General features: G+C 60.7%; 1 protein-coding gene across 5 annotated transcripts in view; it reads right to left on the bottom strand.

The window, feature by feature from the left end:
* SBF1 (SET binding factor 1) overlaps positions 1-20,827 on the bottom strand; it is a 41,221-nt gene extending 20,394 nt beyond the window's left edge. For 2 of the 5 annotated variants that reach the window (XM_069102929.1, XM_069102933.1), the window contains exons 1-23: positions 20,703-20,827; positions 6,899-6,984; positions 6,238-6,387; positions 6,024-6,161; positions 5,821-5,931; positions 5,144-5,249; positions 4,907-5,039; positions 4,670-4,778; positions 4,190-4,303; positions 3,914-3,991; positions 3,702-3,815; positions 3,494-3,622; positions 3,325-3,423; positions 3,027-3,231; positions 2,827-2,939; positions 2,595-2,744; positions 2,444-2,512; positions 1,996-2,160; positions 1,177-1,484; positions 916-1,088; positions 764-837; positions 492-687; positions 281-408 (exon numbers count right to left, since the gene is read on the bottom strand). In XM_069102929.1, coding sequence (XP_068959030.1) covers positions 281-408; positions 492-687; positions 764-837; positions 916-1,088; positions 1,177-1,484; positions 1,996-2,160; positions 2,444-2,512; positions 2,595-2,744; positions 2,827-2,939; positions 3,027-3,231; positions 3,325-3,423; positions 3,494-3,622; positions 3,702-3,815; positions 3,914-3,991; positions 4,190-4,303; positions 4,670-4,778; positions 4,907-5,039; positions 5,144-5,249; positions 5,821-5,931; positions 6,024-6,161; positions 6,238-6,387; positions 6,899-6,984; positions 20,703-20,760 — 3,006 coding nt within the window. In that variant the 5' untranslated portion in view covers positions 20,761-20,827. The remainder of the gene's footprint in view (positions 1-280; positions 409-491; positions 688-763; positions 838-915; positions 1,089-1,176; positions 1,485-1,995; positions 2,161-2,443; positions 2,513-2,594; positions 2,745-2,826; positions 2,940-3,026; positions 3,232-3,324; positions 3,424-3,493; positions 3,623-3,701; positions 3,816-3,913; positions 3,992-4,189; positions 4,304-4,669; positions 4,779-4,906; positions 5,040-5,143; positions 5,250-5,820; positions 5,932-6,023; positions 6,162-6,237; positions 6,388-6,898; positions 6,985-20,702) is intronic. The other 3 variants (XM_069102931.1, XM_069102934.1, XM_069102930.1) reach the window with 2 other exon arrangements.
* Between the last annotated feature and the right edge of the window lie 288 nt (positions 20,828-21,115).

Below are 21,115 nucleotides of genomic sequence, written 5' to 3'. Positions count from 1 at the left end.
ACATCTGTGGGGACTCCTACTGGGGGTGGGGGATGGGCCAAGTGGCCTCTGGAGCTTCTAGAACCACCAGAAACTGAGACAAGGAGGCGAGTCGTGGAAGGAGACAGTGCTCATGCCCACCGACCTGGGCAGAGAAAAGAGGCTGGGGCAGAGGGCCTGTCTGGGGAAGTGGCAGGGGACATGTGCACAGAGGGCAGCAGAAGAGGCAGCAAGGGAGCAGGTCAGGGTCCCCAGGGGCCCGGGCTCCGGCCCCCCCTCCGCCTGTGGGCATGGTTCAGACCTGGAATGTACAGGAACGCAGCTGCAGCCCATCTTGCAGGAACTGGTCCGTGGGAGCCTGGGCACTGATCCTCTTCTCCTTGGTGAGCGAGGCCACTGGGAAGGACCGCACGACGACCTGTTCCCCCACTGGGGGGACGCAGAGAGTCACAAGGGGTCCTGGAGGAGGGGCTGGAGGGGGAGGGACAGCAGGGTGCCGGGCGGGGTCTCACCCAGGGGGTCTGTCGGCATCCCGGTGAAGATGACCCGGTAGGTGGTGAGGAAGACGGCGCCCTCGGCGGGCAGGAGGGCTGGCCCTCCCACGCTGCCCCCGGAGCCCTCCTCCCGGCCGTCGGGCAGAAGGTAGACGCGGAGGCCGTCCAGCACACACTCCTCTCCCGGAAGCAGGCTGGGCCGCAGCAGCTTGGGCTGAGGGACGGAGAGGCAGGGCGGGGATCAGACGAAGGCCCGGCACCAGGCCCTGCCGGCCCCGCCCGGGACTCACCTTCTGGATCGGAGGCAGCCTCTTGCTCTCCCGGTGCACGGCTTCCAGGGTCTCGATGTGCATCTGGACGATGTCTGGAGGGGAGGCTCTCTTAGCTCCTCAGCGGGGCAGGGACGCCCTCCCTCCCACCCGCCGTGCCAGCCGCGCCCTACCTGGCACCATAACGTGCAGCCCCTTGAGGTGCTCGCTGGTGACGCCGCTCTCAGTGCACACCTTGTCCACGAAGCGGTTGATGAAGCGCACCACGGCCCCCGCCACGTCCGAGGTCTCGGCATCCTCGAAGCCACTCTCTGTGTCGTAGCTCTCGGCCATGCTGCCCGCCATGCTGCGCCCGGAGGAGGGGGTGGGCATGGCGGTCTCCCCGGCCCTCCCTGCCCCCGGCCCTGCCCGTGCCCGCCCGCCCGCCCACGCACCTGTTGGTGACCAGGCTGTTGCTGACGCTCTCCAGGTCGCCCAGGCCAGCCCGCTCACGCAGCAGGCGGCTCTTGCTGCTGTCCAGGGGCAGCAGAAGATAGCTCATGCGGTTGGCGTAGTGGATGGCCTGGCTGAACACGGTGCTCTCCTCCTTCTGCACCAGCTCTTGCTGCTTCTCCCGGCCCAGCGTGGGCCACAAGCGCCGCTGCTCCGAGGCCACATCCAGGGCCGACCTCTCCTCCTCCTCCTCTTCCTCCTCCTTGTCCTCCTTCCCTGGGGCGCCGGCCTCGGCGAGGCCTACCTCTCCCTGCCAGCGAGTGTGAGCCCTCAGACAGGAGCTCCAGAAGAGGGTCTCAGGGTTCCCGGCAGCTTCTCCCCCCCACACACATTCAGTCGGGGGTCTCAGGGGCTGGCAGGCCACGTCTCTCCCCTCATACACACACTCAGGGCTCCTGTGGGCTTCTCCCCCCTCACACACACACACACACTCAGGGCTCCCGGGGGCTTCTCCCCCCTCACACACACACACACTTGAGGCTCCCGTGGGCTTCTCCCCCCTCACACACACACTCAGGACTCCCATGGGCTTCTCCCCACACACATTCAGTCAGGGCTCCCAGGGGTTTCTCACTCCCCCCATGCACATTCAGGGCTCCCACAGGCCGGCAGGCCACATCTCCCCCCTCATACATACACTCGGAGTTCCTGGGGGCTGGCAGGCCATGTCTCCCCCCTCCCACACACACTCGGGGCTCCTGGGGGCTTCTCCCCGCTCACACGCACACTCAACGGCAGGGCTGCGCCTCTCTTGTCCCCACCTTCATTACAGGGCCATCCTCCTCTTCAGCAGGCTCCAGGTAGAGGGCGCGGATGTGTGTCTGCACGTCTCCGTAGAACATGGCCTCCCAGAACTGTGGCGTGCTCCACACCACGTGCTCCTGGACGCAGCTATACGCAAACTGCGTCACCCCAGGGCTCAGTTTCTGGAAAGACCAGGCCCGGTCACCACAAGAAGTCTCCCAAGTGGGAGGGGCAGAGGGAGGTCAGCACAGAGGACAGGCCCCCCAAGTCAGAAGAGAGCTCGGAGGCCTCTGGGCCAGTCCCCGGGACACTGTGGGGAGCTCTCACTGCCAACACCATCTGTCTCTCAGCCCTTCTTCCCACCGAAGGCTTATGGGAGTGACTGGGGAGGGGTCGGGGCATGGGGTCCCCAGGCCTGGGAGAGGGGAGGGAAGGACACAGGTGGCCACAGCGGCCAGCCCTTACCCGACAGAAGGCGGTGACCAAGGGCAGCAGGGCTGCGGCGATGCCATGCTCATCCAGCGCGGTGCAATCCTGGGGGAGCAGACAGGCGGTGGTCATTCCCAGTATGGAGTTAATGCCCCCACTGGTCCCGCCCACAGGCCGTGCCCCTTACCTGAAGGCAGCAGTTCATCATGCGCACCACAAAGTCAAACTGCTGGTGATCCAGGACGGCACGGTTCTGCTGCACGTGCAGGTGCAGCTCCCGCGTGAGGCAGCGGCGGGCGGCCCGGCCCTTCAAAGCCCGGAGCACGGCGGGCAGCAGCTGAAGGCATAGGGCAGTGAGGCCCAGCCACGGGCCACCTGGCACCCCCAGCCCCTCCCTACCGCCCCGGTCACCCCCTCACCTTCTTGGCCTCCAACATCTTCCCCTCAAACACGTATGAGATGCAGTTTCGGACAACTTCAAGCCGCCGCGCGCTGTTGGCGTGGACCGCGCCATTGCGCTCAACGATGGCAGCTGGGGAGCAAGTGCTATCAGTGGCGTCTGCCTGCCCAGCCTTGTCCCCCCCCACTCCCTGCCCCAGAGCCCAGCACAGGGGCTCACCCATGGGGGGCCCTGAGGGCACGGTGGCCTTCTTCTCGGCCCGCACGGCAGGGGGCGCGCCCTGCAGTTTGGCGGTGGCCTGGTCAATAATCCACTGGACGGTGCCCTCATCCAGGCGTGGGAAGGGGCGTGGCGGCACCCGCCGGTGGCTGCCCTCCCCTGGCCTCTGCACCTTGTGCATCGTCACCGCGGGGTACGGGTTCTCCTGGAGGGGCACGGGGGCAAGGGTCACCAGGTGGGGTCGGCAGCCTGAGGCCAGGCTGGCCCCTGTCCCCCTCCCGCCTCCACAGCCCCCTACATTCTTGTACAGCTGCTCCGCGAGCTCCTTCACATGGCGCAGGACACGGTGTGGCTGGTTCTCATCGGCCCGCATGCGCTTCACCTCGTTGGCCACCAGCTGAGGAGAGCAGGGAATAAGGGGGGCCCGGCAAAGGGAGGGCCCCCCAACCCCCCGGAGCGGTCCGTACCTCATCGAACAGGTCCGTGGTCCGATAAGGGACACCCCGCTCCGACACGAAGCCCGCAAAGGCCATGCCCTCCAGCACCTTCAGCAGGAAGTCATCCTCTACCAGGCCCCGCTGGCCCAGGAACGCAGCCTGCAGGACAAGGAGGCAGGGTCAGGGCCCCGGCCCAGGGCCCCAGGGGTCCCTGGACTGCGGGGTGTGGGGCTCTCACCTTGTGAAAGCGGATTACGGGCTCGGGATGTATGCGCACAATATGCAGGCACCAGCGATAGCCTTGAAGCAGCTGGGCGAAGAGACGCAGGAACACTGCCCGCAGCTCCTTGTCCTAGGGAAGCAGGGCCTGAGTGTCTGGAAGCTGGACCCTGGGGGCCTGGCAGCCCAACCTCAGCACTCAGTCAGCCCGGCTCCCTCCACCCCAAATACCTGCATTTTTAAGGAGGAGGCAGAGGTGGCTGGGGGAGGAAAGGCCAGGTCGGCGAGCTCTAGCTCAGGGTCTAGGACCTGCAGAGACAGACAGACTAGGGATGGGCGCCTCCATGGTGCAGGGGGCACTGTGACTCCTCCAAGTCCTGGGTTCTGGGATGCCCCCAGGCCTCTGGGCATTTGGAGCTCACCAGCTGGGGGAACAGATGCCCAGAGAGTCCCATAGGCCCAGGGCTCACCTCCCAGCCCCCACACTGGGGCCCACGCCTCACTCACCATGCAGAGGGCACTGTGAGTCTGGCTGTGCAGGGGCTCAGGGAGGGGAGGAATGTGGACACATTCAGGGACGGTGACTGTCCCCCCATCCAAGTCAGCAACGATCACATCAAGCTGTGAGAAGGAAGGACATGGGCTCTGCCTCACGGCACCCCGCAAAGGGAGCCCTGAGGGCAGATAACCCCCAAGGGAAGGGACAGGGCCAAATGCTTAGGGATGGCCACAGCCAATGATGGCGGCTGACACGAGCCAGGCATGGCACTGAGGGCATCAGAATCTCACGACCCTCACAAGCCCCTGGGGGCTGGGGCTATTCTGACTCCCATTCTGGAAATGGGGAAACTAAGGCAGACAGAAGTAAAATGACTCGGCCAGGGTCACACAGAGTGTCTGAGACCAGAGGTGGTGCTCTGCCCACCGCACGGTGAGGGAAAGGCCAGGGACGGGGGCAGGAGGCCACCCTTCTCTGAATCTCCTTACCAGCTCCTGAGTCGCTGACTGGAATAGGGAGTTGACGCCAATGATAAAAGGTGTGGGAGTGCTGAGAACCTCGAGGAGCTGCGCGGGCAGGATGGGCACGTAGGTGAAGCTGTAACAGTTGGGGGGCATCAGAAGTGATCCTGGAGGGGGGGGGGGGGGAAGGGGGCCCCCCCCCCCCGGGATACGCGGTGACCAGGAGGCTGCAGGCAGGGCCAGGGGAGGCCCGGGGCCTCATACCTGTATCTGAGGGGGAAAAGCAGAGCGAGCAGGCCCCGGCATGCGTCAGTGAGCCGCTGGTAACTCCGGGACAGGAACAGGATCTTGTGCTCCGTGAGAGCAGCACAGAACAAGGCCAGCACATTGGTGATACCTAGGGGCAGAGGGGAGGCTCAGGCAGAGGCCCAGCCTGGCCCCTGCAGGCCTCTCCCCTAACCCGCATCCTCCTGGCTCTGCCCCCCAGGCTTCCGGCCTCACCCAGCTGTCGAAAGAGCAGGGCCACGCTACAGCAGCTGACGGGCAGGGAGTCTGTGAGGGGCGTCTGGATCACCTGCCGGTCACCAGCGCCCAGGGAGATGGTCCTCTGCAGACAAGGATGGGTTTGGCCTTAGCCCCCGAGGCCCCACAGGAGCCTCACGCTTCTCTGTCCCCTCCCAGCTGCAGGTTCTCTCCCTGGAGCTGATGCCCCATGGCTACCAAAGGACCAAGCCTGGAGAGAGGGACTGGAACCACCCCCCCCAGGCTGCCTCGGGGACACAGACAGGTACAGGGGCCCTGGGGGGGGGGGATTAGTGGTGCATACCGCTCCTTCCTCCATAGAGTCCGGCTGCGCAGGACAGACAGAGAGACACAGTTAGAGACACACGACCAATCAGATAAGGGGGCAAGGAAAGAGCCACCCCAAACGGAAGGGCAGACAGAGGTGCCCAGGAACTGAGAGGACAGGCAGACAGGCAGGAACTGGGAGGACAGACACACAGGTGCCAGAGAATGAGAGAACACAGATAGGCCTGAAAGCAAAAGGGACAGAGACAGACCCAGGGAGTCAGAGGATGGCAAGGGGAGGGAGCAACGGGCACGGCAGCCCCTCGGGCCTTTGGCAGAGGAGGGGCCAGGGGAGCCTCTCCCCCAAACCTCCCCGAGGCCGGGCCCACCTGGGAGCCCCCGGTGATCGGAATGGTACAAGTCAGGAGGTTGCCGATGACATTCTCCAGGGACACGCTCAGCCCCTCCACATGGATCGTATAGATGAGACCAAGGCTGTTCTGCAGAAAATGAGGAGCCGGAAGCCATGGTTAGGGGAGCAGGAATCTAAGACATGTGGTGGCCAGGCCCGCCTGATGCACCCCCTCCTCACCCGGAACACCTCAGCATGGTCCAGCCGGGACACCAGCACCAGGGTCTTTGGGGCAAACAGCTGGGTGGGGGGGACCAGGGCAGATGGGGAAGGCCTCTCTCCAGCCTCCTCCTCTTCCTCTCCACGGCATGCTGGTGCCTGGGGGCAGAGGCGGGGGAGTGAGGACGGCCCCAGGTAAGTCCTTCCTCTCTACCCTCCCACATCCTGTGCCCACCTCCGGCCTGACCTGGGAGGGCTCCACAGGCTCCCAGAAGGTCAGGCAGGCACAGTAATGCCGCTCAGAGTTGATGTCAGTGAGAACAGCAATGAAGAAGGTCGGTGGGTTTCGCTCAGGGCACAGCTGCCACCCACTCGGCTGGCAGAACTGGAAAGAAGGGAGGTATCAGGAGACATCTGGGCACCCTGGCCCAGGAGTGCCCGTCACCTCACTATCCACTTCCAGCACAGGGGCATGGGAAGCCCAGGCTGGAGCACCAGCCATCACTGACTTGCATCTTGGAGTCTCAGTTTCCTCCTCTTAAGAATGGGGGTGCAGCAACCTCACTCTCTCACCTCTCTGAGGACTCATGGAGACATGGAGCACAGCAGGGCTGCGCTAAGAGGGCAGTTTCCAGCATGGCCCTAACGAGGGGCTTCCTGCCAATGAGGAGCCTGTCCCAAGCCTAGCCACCCTCCAGACCAGCAAGCCTGCACAGGCCCTGAACCCGCTCCCTGGATCTGATGATCCCAGGCCTAACCAGAGATTCAGGCCTGGGCCCTCCCAGACATGCCATGTGTCCTTCCTTCCCAGAGCTGGCAAGGAAAGGGGAGGCAGGAGCCCAGCACCCCTGGTGAGGCCACACTGGACGTGGGCCCCAGATGTTCCCCCAGCTCACCAGCTCGATGCCTTGGGGAAACGGGTTATCCTCCCAATCCTTCTCTGGGAAACGCTGGAGGATCTGCCCGTGGCCTTCCTCACTCCCTGTGGGCACAAGAGGCCAGCACTCAGAGGCACAGACCCTTCCAAAGTGTCCTCTGCCCTGCCCGCTCTGCTACAAGATGCTGGTGTGTGTGCACAAGGGGGAGGTGGGACTGCACTCGAGGGCACTGAGGGAAGAACCTGGGGCATCAGAAACTGGAAAGCAGGCAGGAGATCACTGGGCATCTGGGAGGAGCAGCCCAGCCCAGCCTGGCCCGCCACGTCACCAAGCACTTCCTCCTCGCACACCTGCTGTGTGCTGGGCCGTGCTCAGCGCTGAGGCTACACAGAAAGGCAGAAGCCCCTGCCCTAGAGGAGCTCCTGATGGAAGAAACAAGGACAGACACACAAGCTTCGGACACCGGGAAGAGAGAACGGCCGGCATCTAGGTGGAGCCTGTTACATGCCAGGCCTAAGAACTTTACAACTGTGAGCTCTTGGAGGGAGGCACTGTTATCCCCATTTTCCAGATGAGTCAACCGAGGAAGGCTGAGGTTAAGTGACTTGCCCAGGTTCACACAGATAGTGAGTCTGGGGGGAGGAGGCAGCAATGAGGCTGGAGTCACCGGACCGAAGGCTGGCCATAAAGGGCTTTGAATGAACACCAAAAAGACCTGGTATTTGATCCTGGAGGCCATAGGGAGCCACAGAAGGTCACTGGTGGGGAGGGAAGAGTGTGATGCAGCACGGCTGGAGGGTGGGCTGGAACAGGGGGAGCTTTGAGGCAGGTAGACCCACGCATGAGGGTGGGGGCTGAGCCCGGCGACTGGGACTGGGGCGGGGGGGAAGGCTTGGCCGTGAATTCGGCTGGGGACATGGTGAGGCTGAGATGTCCGACACATCCGTCTGAACTGTCCTAGAGCCAAGGGGAGACGGGAGCCTGGGAGCAGGCGGGCCAGAGAGCGCCTCCTCCTGCCACACTACCCAAAGGAGTGTCCATTCACGCCCCGCTCAGTCCACAGCTCCACCCCGGGCACTGGGCCCCACCCTCGCCACCCCAAGCAACTCCACCTCCCCAGGGCCCAGGCAGCTCCCAAACCCACAATTTCCACCCAAAATAGTCCTGTGTGGAGACAGGAGAGAGGAAGGCACCCACCCTCTGGCCACCCAAGGACACAAGGAGAAAGAGGCCAGAGGAAAGCCCTGCTTCCAAGCCTGTGTCTGTTCCATGTGGGCATCAGGGGATTGTCCTTGAGAAAGGCAAACAGCAGGCCTCTGCCTGCCTAAGCCCCAGGCCTCTCCTGAGGGAACATCATTCTCCGGCCTCAGAGGGGTTACAGCTGTGGCATTCCCCCCCATTGCTCTGGTCAGAACTGCCCCAGTGGCTGGGAAGAGCGGGGCCTGCTACCCCAAGTTAGCGATGGCTCTGCCAGGCTGCAGAAGCCCCAGCTGTCCACATGCATCAGCTGGGCTTGCCTGGGATGGGGGTGGCGGGCAGAAAGAGGCCAGCCTGTCTGAGAGGAAGCAAGCTCATTCTTCTATCAGGAAGGTAACTGGGACAGAGAATTGAGACCACCCCATGCCCACCTAGGTCAAACATTCAAAAGCCCCTCCTCCCGAGCTAGGAGGAGGGTGTCTAACCTCGGGGCCCCAAGCTGCAGGGGAGACACACTGCCTTCTTTGTATCAGGCAGCCAGGCAGAGGAAACCCTGCACAAGGCAGCAGACGGGCAAGTGCCCCCCTAGGCTGTGGGGCTGGGTCAGTGGGAACCCAGCTTGGGCCCAGCCACAACCATTCCTCTTTGGAGAGCCCTGCGACCTCAAATGGAGTAAGTCCCAAGAGCCTCTGGGTCAGCTTCTTACAGGGCAGCTATTTTAAGCTGGACAGCCTCAGAAGTCATTTGGTCCCCCCCCACCCCCATTATATCATGTTGCCTTTTATCCCAGCCCAGCTGTACATCTGGGGGGGGGCCTCCTGTACCACTCTCTTCCACTCCCACCACTGTCCACACTGGTACATTCACTGGGTGCTGAGAGGACGGGATCTTTCACCTGAAGCGTGTAGGCAGTGAGGGCCCTCAAGTGGGTCCAAGGATGGGCAGAAAGGGTGGGAGGGGGCAGCGCCAGCCCCACGAAGCAGGCAAGAGCCCAGGTATTCTTCCCCCTGCAATTTCTGCCTGCCTTCCTTACTGCAGGGGGCCAGCAGGCAGAGCCAAGCCAGCTTCCTAGGCCTTGGGGAAGGCAGGGTGAGGGGCTGCTCCCCAACTCACTCTAAGAAAGCAGTGCAGGTCCCCAGGGAAAGGGAAGTCACAAGCAGAAGCCAGGCACACTACCCTCATGTCCCTCTACTCCAGGGTTCCTCCAGTAGGCTCAAAACACAGCCCTTACTAACTCCCTTCCCCCCAACCCAACCCAATGGCCTCCCCGGGCCTTCTGAGTTACCTCCCAGAGGTCCCTCATTCAAGATCCCTGCCATGAAATCTGGCCTGGGGACTAAGGCTGTCTAAGGCCGGGCAAGCACTCCCAAAGCCCAGCCCCGCCTCGAAAGGTGCTCACCACCCCAGCACCCCTTCCCATGAGAACTGGGGAAGTTTGGAAGTCAGCAGCAAACAGACACAACTCCTGCTCTCCTTCCCTCCACTCCCCCCAAAAAGAGAACAGAGAAATACAGGCCCCCACGAGAGTATCTGAGAGATTCCACTTCTGGGAAATGCTCTTGAGCAAGCTGAAATCCCCTCCTTCTCCCCAGTCTGAAGGATGGAGGAGGCGCATGGGCCACAATGCAGGCGGACCAAGAGATGGCCCCAGGGTGGGCCATCGTTGGAGAAAGCCCCAGTGGATGGGATCAGCAGGATCTGCTGGGAAGTCACCCTTCCTCTTGGCAAAACAGAATAGCCCGTTCCTGTCCAACTTTTCCCAAAACGGCCCTCAGGGAGTGTGGAAGGCTAAAAACAGTGCCAAAAGCCCACCACGAAAAGGGAGATGAAACATTAGAAGACAGTATTGCATCTGGACTCTGGAAAGCCTGTATTCAAATCTAGCCTCTGACACTCACTAGCTGTGTGACCCTAGGCCATTCTGCCTCAGTTTCCTCACTGGTAAAACAGCACTGACCGAGGGTTGTGGAGGGCTCACATGAAAGAATGTACATAAAGCCTCCTGGGTTCAAGCCCTGCCTGTGATCCATCCTGGCGATGTGGCCCTGGCCAGGCCTCTTAGCCCACTCCAAGGCTACAGAAGACCAGCTGCTGATGGGCACTGCTAAGTGACAAAGGGTTTCCAGGCCAGAAGTCCCCTCCACATGGCTGAAGTCAAGGGACCCCCGCGCACAACAGGTTCTGGGGAGGGTGGAGCCACAGAGCCAGCATGTCCTGGCGCTCCAGACACCTAGAGGAAGCGTCCTGCTCATGACCAGTCAAGCCTGGCTGTCGCCAGGGCTGCCAAGGTGAGGGGCCCAGAGCCACGGTGCCAAGGGCTGTGGGCGGGAGCCCAGAGGTCTGACTATATAAGGCCAGTGAGGGCTTCGGGAGGCTGCTCACGAAACCTCAGCTTCCTGCTCCCCTCTTCCTCCTAGGTCTCACCACGAGCCGCCACAGAGGCAGAGAACCCTGGGGGGTGGGGCACAGAGGATGACAGGTCCTGACTCCCACACCAGGTTATTCAGTTGTGTCCCCAGGGACCAGAGCAAGCCAGTGCTGTCCAGGGGGGTTTCTTGGCAAAGATACTAGAGGGGCTTGCTATTTCCTTCTCTAATGGATTAAGGCAAACAGGGTTCAGGGACTTGCCCAAGGTCACACAGTTCATAAGATCTGAGGCTGGATTTGAACTCAGGTCTTCCGGCCTCCAGGCCTAGCGCTCTATCCACTCTCCACCTTGACCATGGGAAGGGCAACTACTGGACAAGGTGCCCGCTCTGCCCCCCCCCCCCCCAAACTTCCCACCAGCAGCTGAAACACCAAGGCGCCTCTGGGAATCTGAGCTCGGCTGGAATGTGTGTGTGGGGGAACCTTCCTAAGGGTGAAGGAAGGTGACCACTTACCTTGAGCCTCAGGCCCCCACTGCCTCCCGTGTAGGACCAGAGGCCTCAGCCCTCACACGAGCCAGCCTCCTGTTACTCCCCTGAGGGAATCCCCCCCAGCCCCGAGAGCTCAGGCACCCCAAGTCCACTCTGGCTGCCACCATGAGGTGACCGACGGGCTCAGGGACCGTCCGTCCAGGTCTGCTAGTGGCAAAATTCGGGCCAAACTCTGGGAGTGGCGCTTTGGTAAGGGAAGGCGAGGGTCTCACACCAGGAGAGGCCAGAGTCAGACAAAGCAGGCGTCACGTCCAGCGGATGGTCCTGCCTGGGGCGTGGCCAAGCACTGACCTGTGGGAGAGGCCGTGATCTGCTAGGCCTCGGAAGCCCAAACAGCCAAAGCAGTGCTCCATGGGAGCCAGAACACCCTAAGGACAAACCCTTTCAACTGAGGTTTCCATGATACCTCGGGCACCTCACAAGATCCTTACAACATCTGGAGGTGGGCACTACCAATAGCCCCATTTTCCAGATGAGGAAACTAAAGCAGACAGAGGCGCCAGCCGGCTAGGACATGTCTGAGCCTACACTGGAACTCTGGTCTTCCCAAGTCCAAACCCAGTGAGCTGCTCGAGAAGCAGGTCCCCTTTCCCCAGAAGTCTTCAGGCACAAGGTGCACCCCCCCCCCTTGGGCCAAAGAAGGATTCTTTTCAGGCAGGAGCTTGGCTAACCCACTTCTAACCCTGAGGTCACGTTATTCTGTAACCTGGCATTCAGGGCCTTCTAGAGGAGCATGGCCCAGGCACTGCAGGCCCCCCTCTTCTCCAGGTGGTCTGATCATGCCCCCAACTCGGACCTTCCCCATGAGGATTTTCCTAGGCTCTGCCCCCTCTGGCCAATGCCTCTCGGGGTTCCTCATCCAGCCCTGTTCTCTGCCCTGACCTTCAGTCCTTGGGCATGATGGCTCATCCGCTCCCTCCAACTTCATGGCCCAGAAGACCCCTCAAACTTACTGTCTTTCTCCCCAATTCTGCCAAAGGCACCACTATTCTCCCCAGCCTCCCAGGTCCATAACCTTGGCGGTACCCTACCTGAGCTGGGTGGAAAACAAACATTTATTAAATACCTACTACATCCCAGATACTGGGCTAAGAGCTTGATCCCTGCCTCCCTCAGACGGCTCTGTGCCAACAAGCCACAGATAGGACGGGTGGGAGCTGAGGGACTCTCCCTCACCCACACCTCTACCTTCACTCTCAGGTGCACCCCCCTGCCCCAGCCACAGGCCAGCCCTAAGTCTCTCCCCTCCCCTACTGCCCAAACAGACCAGGATGGCTTTCCACGGCCTCCTCAGTGCAGCCCATAAAACCCTCCAGCCTCCTCCACATTCTGGGATGCAGCCTGATTGCACACACCTCTGACCACTGGGCCAGGAGTGCCCTCCCACCTCAAGACCTATTCAGAGAAGTCTTCTCTTCCTTCAAGACACAGATCAGGCAAGCACTGCTAGGAGAAGCCCTTCCTGACCTCAGGTGCACAGGGGCACCCCATCACCCCAAGTCCCACTTCCAGCCTGGTCCTCACAGCTCTCATCCAGGGAGGCAGCTCCTATGGAGAAGGGGCCAGCCATCCCCTCCAGCTGCTGCCCGCAGGGCAGGCACCCCCCAAGCTGAAGCATCAGGGCCTTGAGGGAGAGACAGGTGCAGCACCAGCAGCTCAAACCACTCCATGCTTTCACCACCATCTCCCCTCAGACTCTGATGGAGACAGCCCAGGACCCAGAACCCAAGAGCCCGCCTGTGTCCTCCACCCCCATCCTGGTTGGTGCGGTCTGGGGCCTGCTCCCGCAGGGGCTGCAACCACAGGGAGTAAGGACCCAGACGAGGGCGTGCCGCCGCCAGAGTCCTCGGCCCTGTCCGTTGGCGGATGGGATCCCATCAGTGGAAATGGCATAAAGACCAGGCCGGACCGGCCGCTTTGCTGCTGCCCCTGAAGGCGCAGGGGACCTTTGCATCCGCTGGAGCTGCACCTAGGCCTTCCCCATGTGCTGTCCCTGAGCAGCGTGGGAGGGCAGAGACCATCTCCCTCCCTGTTGTATCCCCAGCACTTGGCCCAGGCCTTGGCACACTGAGAGCCTCCTGAACGCTTCCTCCATTTATCCAAATTTATCCTGGATATACTTACACATGTCAGTGCTGTTCCCCCCACTGGAATCCACATTCCTCGTGAGTGGGGCACATTTCACTCTTTGTCCTTGTGTCCCCAGCTCGGTGCCTGGCACATAGTAGGTCTGCCGTTCTCCTACATGGGGCGGGGGGAGGGCCCGGCCCCTTGGGGCTCCCAGAGGTGGCAGAGGTAACACCGATTGCAGCAGCCGCCTCCAAAGCTCAGGCAGATCCCACCCTGCCTGTGCTCCAGCCAAGCCCTCGCCCTCCCTGCCCAGCACTCTGGGGACTCGGGCACCAGAGGCTAGTCAAAGGCAGCAGTGGCTGCTTCCTGGTTTTCCACACCCTGCCCTGGGCGAGGGTAGCCTCAGAGACAGCATGGGGAAAGTGAATGCAGAGCAGACCGCTGCAGCTGGCTAGCAGGGGCCTGTGCCAGGCATGCAGGGGAGGGAGCTGGGGGTGGTCTCTCTGTACATCTAGGGCGGCCCTAGCTAGCCGGTCAGAGCACAGCCCAATCTCCTCTCCTGTCCTGGAGACAGCAAAAGGCCCAGACATCCCAATGACTGACACCGGGGGGACCTCTGGCTACCCTCTGATCCTGCAGAATCAGGACATTTCTGAACTAGGCAGGGATGCGGAGGCCTCTTGGGTCTGAACAATCTCCCACCAAGTGGCCAAATGACCTCCACCGACACATCTGTTCCAATGAGAAGCTCCTGCCCTGCCCCCTAAGGCAGCCCACTCCAGGCACCAAGAGCCAGACGATGCTTTGGACAACTTCTCCCCTGTACTCCAGACTCTGCTTGGAAGGCCTAGCCTCTTCTCACAAGAGCCTTTCAAACATCCCCACACACGTCTCTCCAGCTCCACTTCTAGTCTTCTCTTCTCCAAGCTCCTTCCCCTTCCATGTGGCCTGATCATCAAGCTTTCCGTCATTCTGGATGCCCTTCTCCAGCCACTCCTGCTGCCCTGGCCTAAACACAGCCCTTCAGATGGGAGTGGCCAGCGGGAGTATGCCCTGGAACCTGTCTCCTGTGCTGACTCCGGGGTGGCAGGGTTGTAACGACTGGACTTGTCAAGGCCCATCCAAGCCTCCAGCTAGCTGGCAGGCAGACTTCTTTCTAGTCCCTGCTCCCCCATCTTGTGCATGCAGTGGAGATTTTCTTGAACCCAAGTTCCAGACTCTTCATACTTCACCTTACCCGATTCGGCACGTGTGTGAATGTGTGAGATACCTCATGGTGTTCTCGGGCCCCTGACGGGGGTGTTCTAGCCTTTCATCTAAGAACTAAAGGGGAACAAACAGAACCGAAGCTGGACCCCCATATTCTCCTCTACAGGCCTCTTTCTTCCAAGCTGACTTCAATCACTGGTGACAATGCTGGGAGTCTTGGCTCGAGTCCCCCTAACCGTACTGCTGTTCTGCACGCATGACCTGATCTCGTCTACAGGGATCCCATGAGAGACATGTCCAACCCTTGGCCAAAATCGAGGCAGACAACTTCTACAACAGTCCCGATACCCCAGACCCCCAAGAGAGGCCGCCTCCCTGTCCCAAGCTCCACTAGCTGTACCCACCACAGCCCAATCTTCAGAAGCTGAGCATCTGAGAGTTAAAGAAAAGTTGCCCAGGCCCTGTGGAAGGATGGACTCCCTTCCTCAGTGGAGCCCTAAATCTGTTTTCCTGTAACCTTCACTCACTGGACCTCGGCAGGAGAAATTTCAAGTCAGGTCTCCTCTCATCTGCACGTCTCCATGAATTCCTGACCATCCTTTAAAGCTGCAGGCAGACAGCATCTCCCTCCCACGGCCTCTCCTGGCACTCTGCTGGGCCCTTGCTGCTGTGCTCAGGACTCATTCTGAAGTGCAGTTAGGGGTCTGGGCCTCCCCTGCTTCAAGGCCCAGCCACCCTCTGTCACTCCCCTGTAATGGGAATGTAAATTTAAAGATCTTCCCTGCCCCTAGGCTAAAGTGCTCCGGGAGCCTGGGGTGGGAGGCTTGTTTTTCAGTAGATACTTCTTGATTGGACAGTGAGTCAATAAGGTTGTTACATTCTCTGAGCCAGGAGAAGGCTATATAAGCCCTGATGTGTAGCTTTGTTTTGGGGCTCACTTTGAGAAGTGTTCTGTGATTTGATCTGGATTCTGGGAAGCCGTTGTTGAGAGCCCCCCCGGATTCTGGGAAGCCGTTGTTGAGAGCCCCCCCTTGGCTTTGAAAAACCCAGATGTTGATTTGGTATGGATGTAATGGTTGGACAGTTTGGAAATCTGTCTACTTGATCTGTTTCTGTCTTGATAATTCTGTCTGTGTATTCTGGAGTTTGGGGTGCTGACCTCTTTCCCCTGAACTAGGTAAACGATATATGTTTGACTGATTAAAGTAAGCTTGTTAACCCATTTTGAGTCGCTTTCCTTTAACAAAGCAGATCCAAGAACCTGTGGTGGAAGTGACCCTGGGGACGCCGGGGTGCCTGCTGCTACACCCTCCGGAGGAAGCACAGCATACAGTGCTCTACATACAACAGGCGGCTAATAAATGTGGAAGTGACTGTGAGCCAGTACTCCCTCTCCACCCTGCAGCCTGTCAATCCAGGATCAGTGTGGTCTGTGCAGGGCCCAGCACAGCTCCTTCCCTCCACGGGCTCCCTCACGGGGCCATGGGAGGCTCCCACTAATGCTGCCCTACCTTCCCCTCAGCCCAGACATCTCCAGAGAACTGGGCCAGGTGCCCTGGCCCCAGCCCACCCCTAGACACGCCCAGAAGGGAGGAGACCCCAGGGCTCAGGCTTTATCTACCGGAAAGACAGTCTGGCTTCCTGCCCTCTCTGGCTGTCACTTCTCTCCCTCAGCCTCCCGGAGAGTCTAAGAATGGCTCAGTCATTCCTGCTCCCAACACATACTGTCTTGGTCCCAAACCATTGCCCTCTGTGGCTACACCTCTACTCCCCTATCCCCTAGCTCAACACTGCAGGAGGGGACATGGCCATTACTAGTCACACCTTCATTTTCCTGATGAGGAAGAACAGGGGTCAGGATTTGACTCCCCCTCCCCAGAGCCCAGCAGGCAGCCCAGATGCCCAGCCTAGGGCCCCGGCCTTAACAAAACACAAGGGAGAATCCAGCCTGCTGCCTGCCCTCACCCTCAGGGGCATGTGGATGGCTGTCCGGGCTGGTGTCACTTCATCCTGCTGTGGACAGTAAGTGGGTGGGGCAGCTTCCAGCCACCCTGACAGAGAGAGGACTGCTCTAACCAGTACTGCTATGAGTCACCAGGGTGGCGTCCTGCTGGGGACCCTCCAAGAGCCAGGTAGGGAAATGTGCCTTCCCTTCCCAGCCAGCCCATGGATCCGGACGTGAGGAGGCCCTGTCACAGCCACATACACACGCGGACACAGACGGACACAGTCACCCCCCCCCCACAACACATACACACTCATACACAGACAGACATGGTCACCTCCCCACACACACACAACATATACACACAACACACACACTCATACACAGTCACCCCCCCACACACAACATATACACACACAAACACATACAACACATACACACTCATACACAGATAGTCATACCCCACACAAACACACACACAAGACATACACACTCATACACAGATAAACAGTCATACCCCACACAAATACATACAACACAACACACACACACATACACACTCATACACAGATAGACAGTCATACCCCCCCCCCCCACACACACACACACTCTCTCTCTCTGGCACACCTGGGAAGGCTCTCCAGAACAGGGCCAGGTTAAGCAGGGTCCTAGCCCCATTCAGCTGAGTGACAGGCCTTTCTGGCCTCCACCTTCAGCCAGTCAACTGCCTCTCCCCTCAGTTCACCGTACTGAAGCACCAGGCCAAGGAAAATACAAACAACTACATCATGATGCTGGCAAGCCCCCAGAGGCAGTGCCAGGCTCGGCTACCCCTGCAGGCGCATCCCCGGCTGGGGGCCGGGGCAGAAGAGGGAGCTCAGCACGAGGGCTTCTCTCTCCAGCTGCTCCAACCCCCCTCTTCCTCCCCTGCCCTCCCCCCCCCCCCAGCTCAGGGGCTCCACCAGATCCCTGCCACAGAATTGAATCGGTGTGCCCACAGCCGACCTGATGGGGTGGGGGAGGGAAGGGAGCTGCTCAAAGTATCCAGAACAGCCCCAACCTGCTCCAGAGAGAGGGCGGAAGCTTGGGTGGGGACAACAGATGTGGCCTAGGAATGTGGCCCAGCTCATCCAAGGGCAGGGTTGAAACCAAGGCCAAGCTCTGGGCAGCTAGGGATGCCTCGGCCTTGGGGGGAAGGGAGCTTCCCTTACAGCTGGGGACGGGGAGGCCAGCCCAGCAAGACCCCAACTGTGCTAGCCTCAAAGCAGGAAGGAATTCCTGGTAGAAGATGCCTCTCTCCCTAGAAAGGGACTCAATCACTCTGGGAGTTACGCCAGGACAGCACAGGATGCAATACTTATCCATACAGGAAAAACAGAAGTGGGGGATGTGGGGGCGGGCAAAGCACCACCTACCCCCTAGGCCCAAGCCCCAGCCCCTGCTCACAGTGGAAAGCCAAAGCAATGGTCTAGGCCCACCCAATGCCTCTGCTTCCGCCTAGTCAAGAGGACGAGTTAGTTTAGGCTACCCCTAACCCTCACTCTGCCAGGCCCTAGGGTTTGGGCCCAGGGATCCAAACCCATGAAGAGGCCTGGCCTCTGCCCCAAGGAGCTCAGGACCCAGTAGCAGGGGAGATATAAACAAGTACCATGCACACAAGAGGAAATGGGGAGTCTACGGGAAGGGTGAGGGTACACAGAGGGAGGGTCCAGCGACAAGACACTGGTCCTTGTTCCTGCCGCCCTGCCCCAGACCGTGTGTGTCCTCAGACATCAGTGGGTAGCCCTCCTAAAAACATGGCGAGCTTTCGGGAGGCGGATGGTTGGGCCTTATCTTCTTTTATTATCTACCAATGCAGGTAGGCTGGCCAGCTCAGTGGTTAAGCCCCAGGGATGAAGGCCAAGGCTGCACTTGGTGCACTCACTCGGTGAGTCTGCTATCTAAGCCCAGAGCGTGGATGGTTCTGTGCAGCTCTGCCCCCCACCAGCCAAGGTGCACAAGGGTCTGGCAGCTGGCATCAGCAGGCGTTTCCTGAAGCTCAGCCATCCAAACTGGTCCCTCTCCTATGCTGGCAATGCCAGCCTCCTGCGAGAGTTCCCTCCGGCAGCAATCGTTTGGCTGAGTTCAGTCCCAAGGGCAGGCTCCCCATAGGAAGGAGGGGGAAGACCTCTGCCTCTACCAGCCCCTCTCCATGTGGAGTTCCCCCCACTCCTGGCTGGCTGCATGCCCGCCACTGGTGGGATGGCACCATCCAGCCCAGATTCAAACCGCATCTCCTCTCTGCGTCTCCCCGGCCAGGGGCACAGCGTCTCACGTGTGGCCTGATGCCACAAGCAGTGAAAAGCCCACAGTGTAACACCGCACACCCGTGGTCCAAGGACCCCAGCCCATCTCAGCCAACACCACTCCCAGCTTTCCTTGCCGTTGTGGATAATGCCTCCTCTTCCCCAGTTCCAATTTCTTTCACGTATCCCTAGTCTATACATTTTTCAAGGCTGAAATCAAAACCCTCTTTCTCTGGGAAAACTTCCCAGGATGCTCCAACTCACACACGTGTCTTCCTTCGCTGACCTCTTACAGCCCTTACAATCAATGCCAAACGGGGAACGTTCCAAGTGCCTCCTGTCTGCAAGGCCTAGCGTCCACATTCCCAGCCCTGTCCTGCGCGGATCCTCACACCACCTCCAGGAACGAACAGGGCACAGCACAACCATCACTGTTCCACAGGTGGGGATGGAAACTAGGGGCATCCCTCAAGGTCACCCCACTGGTAGGGGGAAAAGCCATGACTCAAGGCCACACGGCCCCAGCACCGAGAGCAGCCATGGGCCCATCTGGCTTCTCCAAGCCCCCGGGGGCAGGCGGCCCTCACCACTCATCCTGCCTAACTGCACTTAGTCTTCTCCCCAAATTCCCATCTGGGAGAGGCCTCCCTAGTGCCTGCCCCCCACCCCCAGGAATTACCCCACACACTTGTTAACATATCTTGTATTTGTTTATCTGCGTGCACCACCCCTCCCCCTTCCAGAATGGGCACTTCTTCTCTCCCTGGCCCACCGGGCCTGAACACAGGGCTCTGGGTTCAAATGCTGCCTTGGTCACAGCCTGGCTGGGCACAGATCACACTGGCAGAGAGGCCCTTTCCAGACACCAGCCTTTGCCCCAGGAAATGTTTTGTGGTGCCTGACCACACATGCACGGACCAGAGTGCTCGACTGACCACACTGGCAACATCTCTGGCCACCGGTCTGGGGGTGCAGAGTGACATCTACAGATGACAGGGAGGCAAATATAACACCTAGAGCTAGGGGAGTGGAGGTTTGGGGGTTCAGGTGGGGTGCCACTTGTAGGTGATGGGACAGCTGGCTTGGGGGTGCAGGGTGACATAAACATCTGGTTTGGGGATACAGACGTGTTACTGTAGCTGAGGGGGCAGAACATCTGGTTTAGGGGTACACTGTGACATCTGCAGCTGAGGGAGTAAAGCAGCTGGTTTGTGGATGCAAGTTAATGCCTACAATTGAGAAGGGCAAAGTACCTGGTTTGGGGGTACAGAGTGACATCTGCAACTGAGGAGCAGGGCAGCTGATTTGGGGTGTAAAGTGACCTCTGTAGCTGGTTTAGTGGTACAGAATGGTCTGTACAACTAGTTTGCGGGTAGAGGGTGACATCTGTAGCTGAGGGAGCAAAGCAGCTGATTTAGGGGTACAGGGTGACCCCTGCATCTGAGAGGGGCAGGGCGGTTGGTTTGGGGGTGTGTGGTGACCCCTGAAGCTGGTTTGGGGGTGCGGGGTGATATCTGCAGCTGAGAGGGGCAGGGTGGCTGTTTTGGGGGTGCATGGTGACCCCTGCAGCTGGTTTTGGGGTGGAGGGTGACATCTATGGGCAGGGTGGCTGTTTTGGGGGCACAGGGTGACCTCTGCCACTGGTTTTGGGGTGCATGGTGACCTCTGCAGCTGAGAGGAGCAGGGTGGCTATTTTGGGGCACCGGGTTACCTCTACCACTGGTTTGGGTACATGATAACCCGTGCAGCTGAGAGGGGCAGGGTGGCTGTTTTGGGGTGCATGGTGACCTCTGCAGCTGAGAGGAGCAGGGCAGCTGTTTGGGGGCACAAGGTGACCTTTACCACTGGTTTGGGGGTGCATGGTGACCCGTGCAGCTGAGAGGGGCAGGGTGGCTGTTTTGGGGTGCAGGGTGACCTCTGACGCGGGTTTGGGGGTGCATAGTGACCAGTGCAGCTGAGAGAGGCAGGGTGGCTGTTTTGGGGTACAGGGTGACCTCTGCAGTTGAGAGGGGCAGGGCGGCTTTTGGGGGGCACAGGGTGACCTCTACCACTGGTTTGGGGGTGCATGGTGACCCGTGCAGCTGAGAGGGCAGGGTGGCTGTTTTGGGGCGCAGGGTGCCGCCCGCGCCGGGGCACTGAATGCCGCGCCCAGCCCCTCCCCGCCCCCGCGGCTCCCCGCCCCGCGGCCCCCCACTCACCGGCGCGCGGCCCGGGCCCGAAGGCCACCAGCACGAAGTAGTCGGCGAGCCGGGCCATGGCGGGCGGGCGGCGGGCGGACGGGCGAGGCGGCTGCGCTCACGGCCCGGGCCCGGCCCCTCGACCCCGGCCCCGGCCTCGGCCGCGGCCCCGGCCCCGGCCGCGATCCCCGGCCCCAGCGGAGGATGAGGCTCTGGCGGCTCCCGCCGCCATCTTCCCCCGGTCCCTCCCTCCCGGCGTGCGCGCGCGCGCCCGCCACGGCGTCGGCGTGCCCTGCGGGGGGCGTGTCCTGCGGGGGCGCGCACGCAGCCCTCCCCCTCCCTCCGCCGCCGCCGCCGCTCTAGGGACCGCTGGGGCCGAGGGGGCGTGGCCTTATATGGGGGCGTGGCCACAATGACGGTCACGCCCCTCCCCC

Source organism: Petaurus breviceps, unplaced genomic scaffold (assembly GCF_028583685.1).
Source record: "Petaurus breviceps papuanus isolate PSGF00001 unplaced genomic scaffold, PetGlider_PUasm1.0 558, whole genome shotgun sequence".
Classification (NCBI taxonomy): Eukaryota; Metazoa; Chordata; class Mammalia; order Diprotodontia; family Petauridae; genus Petaurus; species Petaurus breviceps.
Note: the sequence above shows the minus strand (reverse complement) of the source record. Positions and strands in the feature narration are given on the sequence as shown.